Source organism: Rhinopithecus roxellana, chromosome 4, assembly GCF_007565055.1.
Source record: "Rhinopithecus roxellana isolate Shanxi Qingling chromosome 4, ASM756505v1, whole genome shotgun sequence".
NCBI lineage: Eukaryota > Metazoa > Chordata > Mammalia > Primates > Cercopithecidae > Rhinopithecus > Rhinopithecus roxellana.
This window is the reverse complement of record NC_044552.1, coordinates 169916423-169931261: the sequence shown is the minus strand read 5'-3', so window position 1 is coordinate 169931261 and position 14839 is coordinate 169916423. Positions and strand designations below refer to the sequence as shown.

Genomic DNA, 14839 nt, shown 5'->3' with positions numbered 1-14839 from the left:
AGTGTTTTCCTAAATGATGATCCATGGGATGTGATATGTTGTTTTGTTTCAGGGTTTGAGATCATATACATTTCAGAAACATTGGATTAAACAATATTGAATGATTTTATTTATGGCAGTATTTGTCAAAGTCTTAAAAAAGTAATGTGTGCTGTGAATTTCTGATAAGGAAAGTAGCAAACCTACTTAAAATGATCCCTTCACTTTGGGACTGCCCCTTTTTATTTCAGGATTCTTCTTTTTATAAGAATAAATAACTTCTCTTACTGTATCCGTTCTTCACAGAATACATCTTCCAAAAATTAAGTTATATTTATTCCTTGCGATTGCTCCTGTTCCAAGAGTTAATGAAAATGATTCTCAGTTAAGATGTAAAGTGGTCTCTGATTTCTAAGGCAAAATTCCACTTTTCAAAACAAGTACATAAACCAAGCATATGAAATTATTTTATACAATTTGGTTGGTGTTCATGTAATTTTCTTCACATTAGCTTTTAGATATTTGATAAAGGTGTTTTTGACCTTAGAATAGTATTTAAAAGTATATGAGTATATTTACTGCAAGAGTGTTTTTTTTTTTTTTTTTTGTTTATTTACGGCAAGAGTGTTGTGTGGAAAATATGCAAGGCACAAGCAAATGCATTAATTCATTCAATTGTTTACCAAGCCCCTTCTCCATGTCAAGCACTAGGCCAGGTGATGGCAGTAAAACTCTACAAATTAATCTGGCCTCTGCCCTCAAAGACCTTTGTGCACAGATGTGTTCTATCCTAGCTATGGTAGGGTGTCAGAATATGCCACAGCAAACTTTCCACTTTGGCACAAGGATTACTTTCAGCTAAAGGCAAATGAGAAGATGATACAAGAAAAGTTCTCTGTTCCCCTTCTGTCGTCTAAAAGCAGGACATAAATTTACAAAGTTGTCCCCCGCTTTCTACAAGGAAGGACAAAACTTAATTACCAGAGACAGCTTTAGACCCTTACGGCCTGTAGAGAGAATCAGAGGAATGTATATAACAAACTTTGCTAACTAGCCTTTATTTACCTAGTTTCCCATATACTTGCCTTCCCACAATTTGCCACTCCTAGAGACACTTGTCATTTTTCTAAAAATTGTTTCTTTGCTGAAGTCCTATGTAAGTCCAAGTTCTAACCAAATCTTTGAGTTACTCATCTCTGGGTATATGTTACATGCACAATGCATGTGTTAATAAACTTTTGGGTTTTTTTCCCCCTTATTTTGCTGCCTTTTGTCAATTTAATTTAGAGGACTCTAAGCAGAAAACCTAGGAGTGTATTAGGAAAGAATTTTTCATCTTCTATATGCATACACAAAATTTGTCTGAGGCATTATGATATGTGGCAGATAATTGTAAAAATTATTTCTCTTTTCAGTAGCATTCATTCTAATGTATTCAGGGGATGTTTCAACTTGTAATTAAGGATTATTACTCTCCCATAATCAAAAATTGATATAAATTAATGTATTTATAGTTGTTTAAATTACTTCCATCAAATTTTCGACAAATGTTCTTTATGTTGTATACTGAAACTTTTTGTCCGGTTTAAAATTAAAAGTGAGGAAGCTACACACAAAAAAGAGATAACTTACTAAAAATTTAATACTTCAACAAATAATTCTTTTAAAAAATAGTCTCCAGGCTCTGGTTTATTAAGATAATTTTAAATAAATGTATATGATTAAGACAAGCAGGCTAGTTGATTCCCTACTTTAAGATGGTCTAAAGGAAATGATAAAGCCCCTCATTCAAGCACTAGCTTATTTAACTTTCAGCCAATCAGTGACAAGAGATCCAAGAAACTATTAACAGCAAGCTCCCATTTCAGGGGACTAGGGATTTCCCCAGAGCCTTGCATGTGCAGTTGGACTTAAAATCCAACCTAAAGTGGCCTGGCGTAGTGGCTCACGCCTGTAATCCCAGCATGTTGGGAGACCGAGGCAGGCAGATCATGAGGTCAGGAGTTCGAGACCAGCCTGACCAACTTGGTGAAACCCTGTCTCTACTAAAAATACAAAAATTAGCCAGGTGTGGTGGCGCACGTCTATAATCCCAGCTACTCAGGAGGGTGAGGCAGGAGAATCGCTTGAACCCGGGAAGTGGAGGTTGCAGTAAGCCAAGATTACACCACTCCACTCCAGCCTGGGTGACAGAGAAAGACTCCGTCTGAAAAAAAAAAAAAACCTAAAGTTACCTCCTCCTCATTTTAATGCTAAAATAATTCATACCCAAGGGTGGAGATTTTAAATGCTAATGTTACATGCAATGTACGGAGAAGCATGTTGAGCTCCTGTGCAAGCACTAGAAAAAACTGTCCTATATATGCCCTAATATAACCTTTCCCTATGAAAAGAGTCTATAAAATTAACCCACACACTACCCTCAGGCAATAGCCAACTCCTTTTTTCTTTCTCAGTGCTAGCTCCCTTGTGCACAAGCTGGAATAAAATTAAACTTACCTTTGCTACTAGTGTTCTGTGATGTCTCTTGATTTCAATATTGCGAGATTACAAAAACCCTGGGTGTTGGTAATAAAATTAGCATATTTTTGACACAGTTAACTACAGGTAAAATAGGAAGCCAAAGCAATATTAAAAAAAAATTGAACTAATTTCAGACTTCAGAAAAGTTGCAAATACTATACAAAAATTTTCTATATATCTTTCACCGCTATTCACCAAATATTAAAATTTTATCTTGTTTACACAATGTGTGTGTATGTACACACATACAAAACAGTGTATGTGTATGTACACACATACAAAACATGTTTTGTAAACCATTTGAGAATAAATTTCCAACATGATCCTATTTACTCCTATATACTTCAATGTACATTTCCGAAAATACAACACTTTTCTACATAACCACATTATAACAATCAAAAATAGAAAATCAGTTTTGATATGATACTGCTTTGTAATTCACAAGCCCCATTCAAACTTTGCTAATTGTCTAAATAATGTTCTTTACAGCAATAACAGTTATTATTTATTATCATTGTTATTTCTGCTCCAGTATCTAATCCATGATTACATGTGGCATTTAGTTGTCAAGTCTCTGGTCTACTTTAATCTGGACAGTTTCTTAGTCCTTTTCTTTCATGACCTAGATATTTTGAAAAGTACAAGCCATTTATGTTGCATAACGTCCTTTAATTTGGGTTTGTCTACGTTTCTTCATGTTTATTCCCGTTTATAGGTTTTTGGCAAAAATGTCTCAGGAGTGATAGTGCTCACTCCTCAGTGTATTACATCAGAAGACACATGAAACCTATTTGTTCTATTACTGGTGATGTTAAAACTTTGATCTTTTGGATAAGGTGTCTGTCAGGTTTTCCACTGAAAAGCTTTTTTAAATTTTTTGTGGGCTTTTCTATACACTTACATAATCATGGGCTTGATTTGATGCAAGGAGTTTGACTAAATGATATCTTAAGATTTACTCAATTTAACTTCATTTTATGATATTTCTATATTAAGTTCTTTTAAAAGAACATCAAAAGATTATTTTTATATGTCAGATTTTGTGATATGTACAATATCACTTTACAATCAACACACATGCACATCTATGATTAGTAACGATGTGGATTTTTAATCACTGTGAAAATGATAGTGCACCTACTAAGCTTTAGAGAGTAACCTTTACATTTAACAGAAAAATATCTGTACCGTAAGAAATGGAGATGAACACTACAACCCACTAAAAATTGTTTGAAAAAAATTCTTAGAAATATAAGGCATAGCCATCAAACAGATCAAAGGGAAGAGATAGAAATGGAGTAAATACTCTAGGCATATAAATAGAACATGACGTTTTTCTAGGATCACTATTACTACATTTTCAAAAAGTTTATTCCCTTTGGATTAAGTAAATAACTTGAATAGAAAAAGGTACGTGAAGCATTATTTAATGGGATGTTTTACATTATTTTTCATACTAAGTTTTCAGAATCTGGTTTTGTTATATAATTAAGAGCACATCTCCACTTGGACCAGCACGTTTCAAATGTCCAATAGTCCCTATATTGGACAATGCAGGTCTATAAGCTGAAGGAGAAAGTTGAGAAAATTATCCAGGTGATACAAGCTAAACAAGAAAGCAATCACATTTTTCTTTGTATTTTAGATATTTCAGATAAAGTGACGAAGAATGGTGCATTCCAGCCCAGATACTATGCTTTTCTCATGGTCTTCACAACCCACTGACCAGGAGATTCCCTCCAGTGTCTATGCCACCAGGGCCCTGGGTTTCAAGTACAAAACTGGATGGCTGTTTGGGCAGACCCTGAGCTAGCTGCAGGAGTTTTTTGTTTTTTTGTTGTTGTTGTTTTTGTTTTTTGTTTTTTTTTTTCTTACTCCAGACTTTAAGCATGTCTCTAAAACACTTTCTCCTATTGGCATCTAATCTATGGGTGTATTCGTATAAAGATCCAATGGGAAAGTTCATTATTTTGGACTCCATTTGTATGTGAAAGCTATTTCTTAAAGCACAATTCTCCCTGCCACATATTATGTTAAGTGACTCTAATTATGTTTTTTCTCTTACTAAAGACTACCATTTGGAATTACTGAACAATGTGCAGTGTCCAGCCATGCCCATATCAAAGCATACCATAGAATTGAACTATGGAGTACCCTCCCATGGCATCTAAACTGCTGGATGAGTATTGCTGAGTAGTGGAAATGTGCATAGCATTTGTATAAATGATGCTGGGAGTGCTGTCTCCATGGCAGAGAAAATAGGTAGAGAGAATTCTGCTCTCAGCTCCACAACCACTGAGATGATTTTAAAAACTGGATGATTCCCAGAAAGACTGGATTCTGCTGCAAAATACAAGTCAGTCAGGCCAACTGAGGCAGAAAATTTCCTTCAGGAGATGTCGATAAAAAAAATGGCCTGTGGTTGGTTCATACATAAGCTTCATCTGACATTACATCTTTAAAAAGATAGGACTTTTCTGGAGAAAAGGGACAGACCCATGAGCAAGAATGGAAACTAGTGGAAGCCAGCCTTCGCTATAACAGGACTCTGAATGAGAGCCTGGGAAAAATAATACAACAAATGATACAGCCAGATGCTACCAAACAGCTAAGTCTAGGATTTCTGCAGGTGATGCAAAGCGGGTTACGGAATATGAAGACCTTAATACCAGAAAATATTAGGAAGCTTTATGGAGAAATTAAGACCTTACCAGTGACTTACCAGGTTGGCCCTGAAGGAGTGTCCATACTTTGTTGTAATCGCTTTTGAAGTTAAAGCAAATCTTCAACGGGGTAAAAACTGTAAGGAAAAAGTACCCGAAGTTCTTGATCATTCAGCGGAAAGAGCTTTAGGTATGAATTTGCCAAGTGTTATATGCAGTAATGGACAATACAGTCAGTGGAGTGAGGTGTAGAGAATTGGGTAAGAATAAAAAATCACTGTCTGAAGTCACTTGAGATCAGGCCACTTAAAATGTCAGGGTCTCTGTATATCATACTATTCTTACAATTAATTCTGGAGAAAAGAAAGCAGCTAAGGCCATAGAAACTTGGGTGAATAAAAAAGAAATCAGGATAAATTGGCTAAAACAACATCATGGAGTATTTGGATTACTGGAAAATAAAGTCAAATCTGGCAAATTTCATACATATAGTATAGTACTTTGATAGCCTAAATGATTATCAGAATATGACATTTATCCTTCTTATAAATCTCTCCTATTTGATTTTTATAGAAGAAATCAATTTAGGTTCAATACCTAAAGCAAATGCACAGCCTTAAAACCACTTTATCTCAAATATCTAAATAACTTATACGAAGAAAAATATGATTGCTTGCTTGTTTAGCTTGTATCACCTGGATAATTGCCTCAACTTTCTCCTTCAGCTTATAGACCTGCATTGTCCAATATAGGGACTATTGGACATTTGAAATGTGCTGGTCCAAATGGAGATGTGCTCTTAATTATATAACACAACCAGATTCTGAAGACTTAGTATGAAAAATAATGTACAACATCTCATTAGTAATTTTTATATTAATGTTGCTGAAATATTTTGGATATACTGAGTGTAATTAAATGCATCTTTAAAATTAATTTCATCTGTTTCTTTTAACACAGCTACAAAAAATTTTAAATTACAAATGTGATTCACATTTCATTTCTATTGGAAGGTGCTGATTTAGACGTTGCCTTAATAACATATTTAATAAGAACTCAAAAATCTGATGAGTGCCAAATAGAAGTAGTTGATTTCTTTCTGTAGCACAATAAATAACGTTTTGGGTGAATGAATGTAAAGAATTTCTTCAGTATATACTTTCATTATATTTTATCAAGGTCAATACATCTGCCCTTGAGAAGTGAAATGTTTTAGAAATGCCATTAACAATTTTTCAAGAAGTCACTCCCTTCTCAATGATTATAAAACAGTACATTAAATATCAGACACATATTTGAATTCGCTATTCACTTTATTATTTACACAGTGAATATTTCCTTTTTTCCTGAATTTATGTATGTTCTGACTGAAATAAACATATTTTTGTAGACATCTATTTCACTGGCATAAACATATCTGCTTGTTATGGAATTACAGACTTAGATTTCAGCAAAAGAAGAAAATCAGTGTGGAAAGAGTATTGTTCACTTGCTATTTTAACATTAAGACCATAACTGAAGAGAGTTTTCATACATTTGACACTATATCTTAGTTTCTGAGTTATTTTCCAAAAGTCTCAATGTCTGTCTTAACAAATAAAAGCATGTCTTTAATCAGAATATGGTCTCTTCCAATTCTAAGTTTATACTGACCCCTATGGGTTACTGTGTCCTAATCTATTTTTGGCTTACCCTTTCAGAATATCTAGTGAAATACTTAAACATGTTTACATTTAAGATATAAGTAATTTAGGATGAAAGCCATAAAATACTTTTTATATTTTTGTTCTCCTTGGATTATATAACAAACTATGCACAAATTTTATTCATCATTTAACTATTGTGGGGGGCCAAGATGTTTCAGTCCTCATTACATTTACTGTTGATATACTAAGGACAAGAGAACTAAGCAGTATAATTTCTAATTTCCAGAAAAATATGACCTGATTATTTTTCCTTAAAATCTGTTACACTCTCACAATATTTCAGAGATATAGATCATTTATTAGGATAAAAATTAAAGTTTATACAGAGATTTGTGTAAAGGCAGGAAGGATTATGGGACCAAAGATGAGTCTAATTTTAGTCAACCTTGATGGAGACACACTGATTCTAGGTTACACTGGGAATTTTTAAATGTGATATACAGGATTCTAAACCATATCCTTATGGATTATTTACTTTTACTTTTTTTTTATTTTATTTTTCTGAGACAGAGTCTCACTCTGTTACCGAGGCTGGAGTGGGGTGGCGCGATCTCGGCTTACTGCAACCTCTGCCTCCCAGGTTCCAGCGATTCTCCTGTCTCAGTCTCCTGAGTAGCTGGGACTACAGGCGCAAGCCACCACATCCAGCTAGTTTTTGTATTTTTAGTAGAGATGGGGTTTCACCATGTTGGTCAGGCTAGTCTCAAACTCTTGACCTCAGGTGATCCACCCATCTCGGGCTCCCAAAGTGCTGGGATTACAGGCGTGAGCCACGACTGCCTGGCCTATTTTAACTTTTATAGAGATGAAGTCTCACTATGTTGCCTAGGTTGGTCTCTAACTCCTGTGATCAAGCTATCCTCCTGCCTCAGTCTCCAGAGTGTTGGAATTAAGATGTGAATCACTGCACCCAGCATAACCTTATGGATTTCAATAGGAATTACAAGAGGTGGTGAAAGGTTATAGACATTTATTTTCCTTTATGCTGAAGATGTGGTTTTATTACCATGCTGGTGAATTCTGAAAATAAAATTATTATTTTTAGTATTCTCTCAAAAATTGAATGCGCCAGGCGTTTTGGCACGTGCCTGAAATCCCAGCTAGTCAGGAGGCTGAGGCTGCAGTGAGCTGAGATCAGGCCACTGCACTCCAGACAGAGGTTGCAGGAGAATCGTTTGAACTTGGGAGGTGGAGGTTGCAGTGAGCCGAGATCAGGCCACTGAACTCCAGCCTGGGCAATAGAGCAAGCCTACGTCTCAAAACAATAACACAACAAACCGAAATGACTGATAACTGACAAATCTATATTTGAGAGTAACTTACATAAACCTAAATTTTGTACCTAAATCATTCTGAAATTACATTGGTTAATATTGATTTTTGTGAACCCATTATTGAAATTTTTACTATGACTAGGATAAGCTTGGTAATCCTGCTTTACATTTTTCTCAGGGTACAATAATCACAACTATAGTTTATCTGGGAGATTCTTTATTTACCCATATGTGAGAATGAACCTGGACTATCTTCTAAAGAAAACCTTAAGCCTGACTATAGTACTCCATAGTTCTCCCAGCCCATTTCTGTGCATGTCTATTCTGACAAGTATTTTGGTCTTTCTCCTGAATTTCCTTAAGTGACTATTAATTTTACATACCATTTATTTGAATGTTAAAGTTTATGTCTTGTCCTTAATTGACAACACAGAGCATTCATGCTCTGATTCTTGACAGAGAACATAACCTTCAGCTCTCTGATGCCACATATGGAACAAAAGTTTAATCATGAGAAAAGATATTCTAGGAAGGCTACCAGAAGGCTATGAAGTCCATCCTTCCCTCCATCAGTATTTCTTAAACTATATTTCACAGAATAACTACAATGCATATTAATACATTTCATCAGAAAAAAAAGATTTTTTAAGGTCAAGTTTAGAAAACATTAGGAGTGAAGGAATTCAACATGCTAATATGCAACATCAGTCACAAGAGAATATAACAGGCAGTACTATCCAAGCTTATCTGAAAACTTTTTCCAGCATGTCTACTTAGTAACATTCTCAAAAAAAATCAGTATTCCAATTTTTTTTTTTTTTTTGGCATACTAGCCCTTAATCAAGTCAGAGAACTGAGTTATTAGATAGCATGGCTTTTTTTGTTTGTTTGTTTTGAGACAGAGTTTTGCTCTTGTCGCCTAGGCCGGAATGCAGTGGCATGATCTCAGCTCACTGCAACCTCTGCCTCCTGGGTTCAAGCGATTCTCCAGCCTCAGTCTCCCAAGTAGTTGGGATTACAGAGGTGTGCCACCATGCCTTGCCAATTTTATATTTTTAGTAGGAACAGGTTTTCGCCATATTGGCTAGGCTGGTCTGGAACTCCTGACCTCAGGTGATCTGCCTGCCTCGGCCTCCCAACGTGCTGAGATTACAGGTGTGAGCCACCATGCTCGGCTAGATAGAATGTTTTTTACTAATGTACTTAGACTAATTTGTATTTTGGCATTGTATGTTATATGTGTGCTACAGGAAGTCGCCTGGAGAAATGGGTGCTCCTACTAATAGCTGGTATACGTTGAGAAAACTATGCTTTGAGCTGTGTTTGGGTTGATATTTGAAAAAGTCATCATTTCAATTTTCTTTCATAGTTGGCAAAGAGTAAAACAAGACTGATGTCGAAGACTTTTCTAACGAATAAAACAGTTTATAATTTATATACTGTCGTGTCTAATTAATGTTGTATATATAACAACTTAAGTGAGCAAATTCCACTCCACATAGCCTACAGGTTAAAAAGTAAATTTTTTTAAACGTATTTCAAGGCCAAGTGTTACATTCCAGAAAGATTAACAAGGACTTTTGTATTTAACTCTGGATATCTCAGGTGAAAAAACTCTATTGAATAGTGCAAGAACTTACGAATATCTCAGAAACCCTATTGAATGTAGCAAGAGACAAGAACCTGCGCTAATTTAAATTTTAAAAGACTCATTCTCCATTTGTCTAATCAACATATTCTTTACGACCTTAAAGTTACTTGCATATAAGTGTTTTTTGTCTCCTTCTGTGATACTTTGGAAAGTTTAAGGACTTGAGATAATAGGATTCTTTTCTCCCATAAATAACATATTACTTTAAGTTTAGCATAATTAAAAATATTGTTAGGTTTGTAATTTCCATTTCCACACCTTTTTTTTTTTTTTTTTGAGACAGAGTCTCACTCTGTGGCCCAGGCTGGAGTGCAGTGGACCAATCTCGGCTCACTGCAACCTCTGCCTCCCGGGTTCAAGCAATTCTCCTGCCTCGCCTCCCGAGTAGATGGAATCACATGCGCGTGCCACGATGCCCGGCTAATTTTTTGTAGTTTTAGTAGAGATGGGGTTTCACCATGCTGGCCAGGCTGGTCTTGAACTCCTGACCTTGTGACCCGCCTGCCTTGGCCTCTCAAAGTTCTGGGATTACAGGCATTTCCACAATTCTTTAAACCTTATGGATGCTCTATTATAATACTTTAAGAGTGGTCTACAAAACCACTGATAGGGTAAAGAAGAATAAGGCAAGATTGTCCCTTAGTGGTTACAATAATCAGGAGTAGGGATTCTGACATTCTTCCAGATTCTTAGGTGTTTACCCCACCTCAACCCATACCATTTTTGTAGATTTTACATCACTTTCTTATTATTAGTTATGGGAATGACTATTTCAAGTTTGAGCTGTTTCCCAGAATATTTTCAAGAACCAATAACTCTAAAAAAAAAACTGGAACTTTTATAGGAATGCATTCCCTGCAGATGTGCATCATCACCTAATATGCAAGGGTTCCACATGCCTCAACAGCTCATGACATTCCAAACCAATGCTTGAGTTTGATAATTAGTATGTCTTATCTAACTAATTAAAAATAATTTTAATGTGCAAATTTCTTGTAACATCTTAACAGCACAAGAAATTAAAATATAAGTCAATAGCAAACAGAAATGATACAGAGAAACTGAAGCACATAGATGAATATAAATATCCCAATAAAACTTGTTCTAGGCAGCGGGTTGCAGGAATATGTTGTGAACATAAGCGCAAAACAGGATGCAACAGTGGGAAAAATGGGAAATAAGTGGAGTTAGGAAGGACAAACACTAAGAAAGAGGAAGCAATCCCCTAAAAAGCAGAGAGGTTCCTCACATGGAGGGCAAAACGTCAACCACCACCTCAGCTCTGTTCTCTACTAATGCCCAAATTCAAGTTAATGGTAGGTAAAGATTGGTTTTGCTCACACCGTTTTCTTAATTTGGCAAACTACGGTCAGATCGGCACTAGCCGTAAGTTTCCAGCCAGCAGTCCTTGGGAAATTTTCCAGGAAAGAGGACAGCCAGGCCATCTAGTGACGCGCACGCGCAATCTCAGCGCTGCCGGCTCCGCCTCTTATCCCACCCTGGCCTGGAAGGAAGTGACGCGAGGCTGAGGGGCGGGTTGAGCTCTGTGCCGGAAGTGTCTCGCAAATAGTAAATAATCTCGGAAAGGCGAGAAAGGCGCTGTCTCCATCTTGTCTGTATCCGCTGCTCTTGTGACGTTGTGGAGATGGGGAGCGTCCTGGGGCTGTGCTCCATGGCGAGCTGGGTAAGGTGCTTTTTGCGGCCTCTGGGGTGCTAGTGTGAGAGACTAAAGAGAAGGCGACCCGAGCCGGGGCTGGGTGAGCCCGGCGGGAATGTGGTGCCCCACCCAACAGGGAGTGCCCTCGCTGTCCCCGTTTTCTTCTCGTCTCTTCTCGTCACTCAGAGTTCGCTTCAGAGCTTTGGGTCTTGCGAAGAACTGATCACTGGCCGTAAGGTGTAGTGGCGATGGGAAGATGACCCAAATTGAGGAAGAGAACTAGAATAGTACCCCTCCCCCACCCCTGCTTCGTGAGCGCTGTCTCCCATTCTTTCAGGCCCCTTTTCATGGTTTTGTTTGTATCTGCCTAAGCCATGTCTACAAAGGTCTTTGCTCCTTTCCTTCTGTGGGGTACCCACTCTGTTGTCATCTCTTTCCCGGCGACCTCAGACTGCCGCACTGTCGTTCCTGGATTCATGTCGCCCTCTTTGTTCTGTGGCGCAGATTATGATTAAAAAGTGCTTGTCGTCATTTGGGATCGCCTGGCAGTAATGTTAATGTAGTAATATTGTTTTTGAAACAAGTAGTCATAGCTCTGCCATGACTGTTTGAAGTGTCAATTTCAAATTTCAACTTAAAATTGAAATTTCAGATGACACGCACATGTTTTGTGCCTAAAGACAAAATTGTCATTAGGCACAAGGCATGCGTGTGTCATCTGAAATTTCATGCTTAGTTCTCTGTACATTGCATTTTCATTAAAGGGTTGTTAGAGTAAAACTATTTTCAGTATAGTGGCAAGACTTTGGTCCATATGGCACAAATTTATTTCAGTTTATTTAAAATAATCTCTGCCCCCTCCAAAATAGTAGGCAAAACATTGGCAGTGCAGTTAATAAAAGATATTTGGAATTTTAGGCGAGGTATTTGGATTCAAATCACTTTTCTTTAGTCTGGAATTTGTTAATTCTGTTTCTAACAATGGCTTTGCTGACTTCCTAAATAATTCCGTTATATATACTCTTTTCAAAAAGGTTTTCATGTCTTGAACTGAAAATGTTGAATTTTAATCAAATAATGATGTGGAGATTATTACTCCAGCTAGTCTCTTCTCTTGATTACATGATATTTCTTCTTGCACGGAAACTTGGAATATTTTATCTCAAGATATTAGAGAGTTTATTGACTTTCATACAAAGGCATATTTAGTGTAATAAACAGTTTTGAAAGCTGATAATTGATTATCATGTAAGATTGTTTTCATCGTTTTGTTATTGGAAGATGTTAACGCAGTTTAATTTGTAATGTCGTATCTTGCCCAGTTATGAAGTGGGCATGCTGTAGTTTTTTTTTGTATATAATGGAGATTTAAAAGATGAGATGCATGTTTTCCGTTTTACAATATAGATCGCCACCTTTATTGATTAGAAGAATGTCCGTGATAAAATTGACACTACCTTTTAGTTTCTGTGTTAATAACGAAGTAAATTAAAAAGGTAGCGGCAGTGAGGCAGTTTTTTAGAGACGGGGATCTCAGTGTGTTGGCCAGGCTGAAGTGCAGGGAATAGTCGTAGTGAACTGTAGCCTGCAACTCCTGGGCTCAAGTCTTAGTACCTCAGCCTCTCGGGTAGCTGGGACTACAGGCAGGTGCTACTGTGCCCGGTTTGGAATTTATTTTATTGATTGCAGTTTCAGTGATCTTTTTCCCTTTTCTTCTTGTGCCTCTGTCTCTATTCATTAATTGTTTGATTTTAGTGCAGGCCAATAGTCATTGAAGGGAACCATCTCTTCTACATTCTTAACAGTTAATGTGCTCATTTACTTAGAGGTTTTGATGAAATTAAAATTTATTCAACTTTTCAAAAGTAACATTCAGGGCCTGCTGCGGTGGCTCACGTCTGAAATCCCAGCACTTTGGGAGGATGAGGTGGATGGATCACTTGATGTCCGGAGTTGGAGACTAGTCTGGTCAATATGGTGAAACCCCGTCTCTACTAAAAATACATAAAAATTAGCTGGGCGTGGTGGCACATGCCTGTAGTCCCAGCTACTTGGGAGGCTGAGGCAGGAGAATTGCTTGAACCGGGAGACAGAGGTTGCAGGGAGCCGAGGTCATGCCACTGCACTCCAGCCTGGGCAACAGAGCAAGACTCCGTCTCAGAAAACAAAACAAAACAAAACAAAAATTAGCCGGTTGTGGTGGCGCACAATTGTAATCCCAGCTACTCGGCGGCTGAGGCAGGAGAATGCTTAAGCCCAGTAGGCAGAGGCTGCAGTGAGCCAAGATGGCGCCGCTTCTCTGCAGCCTGGGCAACAGTGTGAGACTCTGTGTCCAAAACGAAACAAAACAAAAAACAGACCAAAAAAAAAAAGTAACGTTCAAATCATTAAATTAGATCAGGTAAGCCAGAATTAAAAACAAACCAGCCTCATTCGTTGTTAGTACAAGTTTCTGCAGGCTTAATCAAATTTAGTAAGTTTTTTCCTTATTTGTAAATTAATTGTAGAAAATGGCTAAACTAAAAAGAGATAAATTATGTGTAATAGCACTGAGCAGAAATTGGAGTGTTAAATTGTTCACTTTTTGTTTGCAGCTAAGAGGCCTAGAATTAGATTGATTATAATCCTTGGTTCATGGCAGTATAATTTTTTATTCATGCGTGGTTGTTTCTTTTTTCTGTTGGTAATTACTTCAAACATTATAAACATCATACCAACTAATCCTATAACTACGACATTACCAGTCACTAATACCTACTTAACATGCTTTTCCCCATCCCAGTCTCAACATTGATATTAGTGAGTAGACAGAATTGATTTTTTTTTTGAATGACTGAACCTTATACACAATACCTATCAAGATATTTAATGTAGTTAAGTCGTTAAGAACTAGTGATTACTAAGTGCGTATTTTTTGCCAACCTCTCCTAAATTTTTGTTAATACAGTGACTTGTTTTATAGAAATAATTTATAGTTGCTATGAATAGTCAAGCAATGCAGAGTAGAAGTTAAATAAAAATGTCCCCCCAAAATCTTCCTTCTCTCACAATGCATGGGTGCATTGTGTATTTGTATACGCATGGGTGCATTGTGTATTTGTATACGCATGGGTGCATTGTGTATTTGTATACGCATGGGTGCATTGTGTATTTGTATACGCATGGGTGCATTGTGTATTTGTATACGCATGGGTGCATTGTGTATTTGTATACGCATGGGTGCATTGTGTATTTGTATACGCATGGGTGCATTGTGTATTTGTATGCGCATGGGTGCATTGTGTATTTGTATGCGCATGGGTGCATTGTGTATTTGTATGCGCATGGGTGCATTGTGTATTTGTATGCGCATGGGTGCATTGTGTATTTGTATGCGCATGGGT

At 37.0% G+C, this 14839-nt stretch overlaps 1 protein-coding gene across 1 annotated transcript in view; it reads left to right on the top strand.

Annotated features, from left to right (window-relative positions):
• Positions 1-11278: 11278 nt before the first annotated feature.
• The window catches only part of SERINC1 (serine incorporator 1), a 29467-nt gene continuing 25906 nt past the window's right edge, over positions 11279-14839 (top strand). Inside the window, exon 1 of the mRNA XM_010375417.2 lies at positions 11279-11483. Within this exon, the coding sequence (XP_010373719.1) occupies positions 11445-11483 (39 nt within the window). The 5' untranslated portion in view covers positions 11279-11444. The remainder of the gene's footprint in view (positions 11484-14839) is intronic.